General features: G+C 35.1%; 1 protein-coding gene across 1 annotated transcript in view; it reads left to right on the top strand.

The window, feature by feature from the left end:
• LOC135201171 (uncharacterized) overlaps positions 1-5,000 on the top strand; it is a 54,690-nt gene that overhangs the window by 10,135 nt on the left and 39,555 nt on the right. The window contains exon 2 of the mRNA XM_064230047.1: positions 3,384-3,546. Coding sequence (XP_064086117.1) covers positions 3,384-3,546 — 163 coding nt within the window. The remainder of the gene's footprint in view (positions 1-3,383; positions 3,547-5,000) is intronic.

Here is a 5,000-nt window from a genome sequence, read left to right as displayed (position 1 = left end):
AAAATAGAGTACTTAGAAGAACTAACCAAAATTGGAAAGAAAATAGATTAATAAATATAGTGAAACCTGTATTCAAGAGACGTGGGAATGATGATCAAATAAAAGGGTTCCAACTTATAGATCGATAGAAAAATAGGAATCAAGGGGGAACCGCAATATATGGGAAAGACAAAAAACAAGGAAAATATATGAGAAATATAGTAACTCAGAATGTGAACTAATAGCGGTAGAATTTGAATCTGAAAATTGATGAACATAGTAATATATAGACCTACTATACTAAAGAGTTTTGACTTAATAATTGAAAAATTGGATGATATATGTAGAAATCACAAGGACTGGACTATTCTCCTATCTGGTGACTTCAACTTTCCTTTTCTTTTCGTAGAATGGAAAGAACGGATAGGAGGATTGTGGTTGTACTTATACATATAAAAAAGAGAGTAATAGTAGTGCAGAAGATAAGAGGCAATTTGAAAAGCTATTAGATATCTACTAGAATACAACATTCAACAAATAAATCACCTGCCAACAAGAAAGGAAAATACTTTAAGACTAGTATTTGTGAACGAGATAATTATGTTTAAAGAAATAATAGTTTATAATGCGAATATTTCAGACCAATAATGTCATAGAATTACAGTTCATTCCAAAGCAAGTGAAAATAGAGATAAGCAAGAAATGAAAAATGTGGGAAGGATATGGAAAATACAACTTCTACAGTAAAAATATAAAATGGTCAGAAATTAATGAACGAATTAACAAAGATTGGGATAACATTTTCGTAAGTGATGACATAATGGTAAATACGGAGATATTATATAAAATCAAAATGGAGAAAATAGTGGAAAAATATATACCGAAGAAGAAAAGTAAACATCATTGCATGCATATCCAAGAGACAGAAGGATCTTGTTTTCCAGAAAATCAGAAAGTGGAAAAAAGAAGGTCTTGCAAAAGAAAAAAATGCATGGAAAGTTATAGAACTAAAAAGTAAGATAGAAAAATGCAGAACAAAAGATTATACATCAAAAGAAAATGAAAAACGGGACTTGGAAGAAAAAACCCTATTAAACTATCAAGCAAACCCCAAGCTATTATACTCATATGCGAAGAAGATGAATAAAGAAGAATAGAAATAGGCCCTCTGAGAATTGAAGGGAGATTAACGAATGAAAAAAGGAAATTTGCAACATACTGGCAGAACGATATAAGAGAGAATTCACCCCTAGAATGATAATGAAGATAATGATTAGAAGTTAAGGATGAAAATAGTGAATATTTAGCTGACATAGATATTAATGAAGCTGATATTGTGCAGGCTATTAATGAAATTAAAAATGGAGCTGCTGCAGGCCTGATGGAATTCCTGCTATTTTGTTAAAGAAAGTAGTTCATTCTATCGCAAAGCCAACCCTTGCATTATTAAGACAAAGTGTAGATACATGGCAAGAAATTTATGATGAGCACAAATTAAGGTCATTATTACTTACGCCCCTACTTTCAAAAGTGGATCAAGACTAGAGGCAAGTAATTATAGGCCTGTGAGTCTAACATCACATATTATGAAAGTGTATGAAAGGGTAATGAAGAAAAATATTATGAAACATTTAAAAATAAAAAAATAATAATTGTTTAATAAAGGACAACATGGTTTCGTACCCGGAAAAAAGTACACAAACCCAACTGTTAGTCCACCGTGAGAACATATTCAAAAATATGAAAAGCGGAAATGAAACAGATGTGGTTTATTTAGACTTTGCAAAAGCTTTTGATAAAGTAGACCATAATATATTAGCGAAGAAAATTAGAAAACACCAATATCGTGATAAAGTAGGAAAGATGGTTTAAAAGAATTTTTACACAACAGAAAACAGATAGTTATTGCAAACGACGAGAAATCGGATGAAGTCAAGGTAATATCCGGTGTGCCGCAAGGTACGGTGTTAGCTGCAATACTGTTTGTTATTATGATTTGAAGACATAGACAATAATGTGAAGGATTCGGTAAGTGAGTATTTCGCGCAGATGACACAAGAATAAAGTAGAAGAAATTACTTGTGATAAGATAAGAACGCTCTACAAAGAGACCTTAACAAAGTATATGATTGGGCAGAGGTAAATAGGATGGTATTTAACTCTGATAAATTTGAATCAATAAATTATGGAGACAGAGAAGAAAGCTATATGCATATAAGGGACCTAATAATGAGACCATCACAAATAAGGAAGCAGTTAAAGACCTTGGTGATGATTGAATAGGAACATGTTATGCAATGATCAAATAGCAACTCTGTTGGCAAAATGTAAAAGCAAAAGTGGGAATGTTGTTACGGCACTTCAAAACAAGAAAAGCTGAACACATGATTATGCTTTATAAAACATATGTTCGTAGTCCACTTGAATATGCAATATGATATGGTACCCACACTATCAAAAGGATATTGCACAAATAGAGAGTGTACAAGGTCCTTTACAGCTAGAATGAAGAAGTTAAGGACCTAGACTACTGGAAACGGAAAGACTACAATTCTTAAAATTATATAGTCTAGAAAGGAGAAGAGAACGCTACATGATAATTCAGGCATGGAAACAGATAGAAGGAATAGCAGAAAATATCATGGAACTAAAAATATCAGAAAAAGAGCAAGCAGAGGTAGATTATAGTGCCCAAAACTATACCAGGAAAAATAAGGAAAGCACACAGGACATTAATCCACTAACGCACCATTCATCAGATAATGCAGCGTCTATTCAATGCTTTTGCCGCAGCTCATCTGAGGAATATATCAGGAGTGAGCGTAGATGTGTTTTTAAGAATAAGCTCGACAATATCTAAACTGCATCCCAGACCATCCAAGATTGGAAGATGCAAAATATACCGGAAGATGTACTAGCAACTCTCTGGTAGACATTAGAGGTGCCTCACACTGAGGGACCCTGGGGCAACAGAACAAGATGTAAGGTCTGTAAGGTAAGGTCTGTATATATATATAGTATATATATATATATTAGATATATATATATATATATATATATATATATATAATAAAACAAAATCTTTCCACTTTTCGAGGGGAAATTTCGGGGAAAATTTCTGTCTGTCTGTCTGTCTGTCTGTCTGTCTGTCTGTCTGTCTCTGTCTCTCTCTCTCTCTCTCTCTCTACTCTCTCTCTCTCTCTCTTTGAATATATATATATATATATATATATATATATATATATATATATATATTATTATATATAAAATAAATAAAATCTTTTAAATTCAGAGAGGAAACTCTCTCTCTCTCTCTCTCTCTCTCTCTCTCTCTCTCTCTCTCTCTCATACACACGCGCAAACACTTATATAGTGTATATCATTCACTTAACGTCATAAGTAAGGACAAACCAACCTCGTGTCGCCCTCATTGCTCCCGTGACCCACAAAATGTCATTAGTGGCCTTCGACCCACAAAATAGTATTAGTGGCCTTCGAGTCGCAGTTCCGCGCTTGCGTCGAGTAGGTCACGCCATATCGTCCTGGATTCAACAGGAGCTCGAACCCGTATTAATACAATGCCGAGGCGAGAAAGCAAGCGCTTCCAGCCTGCCTGCAATAACGGGCGACTGTGTGCATTCAATAATGGTGATTGCACGCAACGTTATTGGTCTTCCCCCCACCCCCTCCCCCCCTTTCCGCTCTAAGTCTCCGCATGTCATGAAATTGCGTGAGTGATGGATTGGTAGATATCACGCGCTCTTAATTGCGTGCAGTATCGTTTTGTTTTATTTTTTTTTATTTGCCATTCAATGCGTCGTTTTTATTGGCGGGTTGCGTAGGTGATAGCGACAGTTCATTCAGTAATGTTTATGCTTCTGTTTATTCCTGATTTTTTTTTTTTAGTAATTCTCTTTTTATGGTCAAAAGTAAATTTTTACTTCTTCATGTTTTTGTTTATGATAGAATAATATCCGCTTAATCGGTTATATTTTTCCACACATTCTTTCGTATGTGTTAATTAAATTTGCTCATTTAAATGCTAATCAGTTAATACTTACTTTTTATGCGTTAATTTATATATATATATATATATATATATATATAATATATATATATATACATATATATATACTATAAAACACAGGCACCCTTCTATACTTTAATTCTCTCTCTCTCTCTCTCTCTCTCTCTCTCTCATGCCAAAGAACTGAGGAGGTAGCAGAAAGGAAGTGTTTAAGCCACCGGCAAAAGAGAGTTTCCTGCCTCTAATGAAAGAGACTTTCATATTGGCACTGCGGGAAGGGATGCACACTTCATTCCATAAGGGCACTCCTCTCTCTCTCTCTCTCTCTCTCTCTCTCTCTCTCTCTCCCCTCACGACGACACCACTCGTCTTGAGTACTTCCCACTCGGGCTCTGTTGACATTCCCTCTCGAGGTTACTTCTCTCTCTCTCTCTCTCTCTCTCTCTCTCTCTCTCTCTCTCTCTTCGCTTGATTTCAGAGTAAAGGGGAGAGCCAAAAGCTCTCTCTCTGTCTCTTTCTCTTTCTCTCGCTGAACATAATAAAGGGGAGATCCAAATGTTCTCTCTCTCTCTCTCTCTCTCTCTCTCTCTCTCTCTCGATCGTCAAATGAATGGGTTGAGCCAAAAATTCCTTCTCTTTCTCTCCCTCTCTCTTTCTCTTTTCATATAATTAATGAAAAGTGAGGGTCAAAAGCTCTCTCTCTCTCTCTCTCTCTCTCTCTCTCTCTCTCTCTCTCTCTCTCTCTCTCCAATATAACTGATAAGTTGATAATGAAGACTCTTCCTAATGGTGTATACTGTTAGGGATGCGATAAAAGATATTGGCTGACCATTCTCTCTTTTTGTCTGCAAACTTTGTTTCTTGCAAGCTGACATATAGATTCTATTCTTATTTATCAATACATCATTTATGCTCTAAGAAGCATTTGGCGAAATTGGGTTAAGACAGAAATTCAGATTTTTCCATCACAATTTTGTGAGTAACTATGCCTATG

The sequence above is a fragment of the Macrobrachium nipponense genome, chromosome 28, assembly GCF_015104395.2.
Source record: "Macrobrachium nipponense isolate FS-2020 chromosome 28, ASM1510439v2, whole genome shotgun sequence".
NCBI lineage: Eukaryota > Metazoa > Arthropoda > Malacostraca > Decapoda > Palaemonidae > Macrobrachium > Macrobrachium nipponense.
Note: the sequence above shows the minus strand (reverse complement) of the source record. Positions and strands in the feature narration are given on the sequence as shown.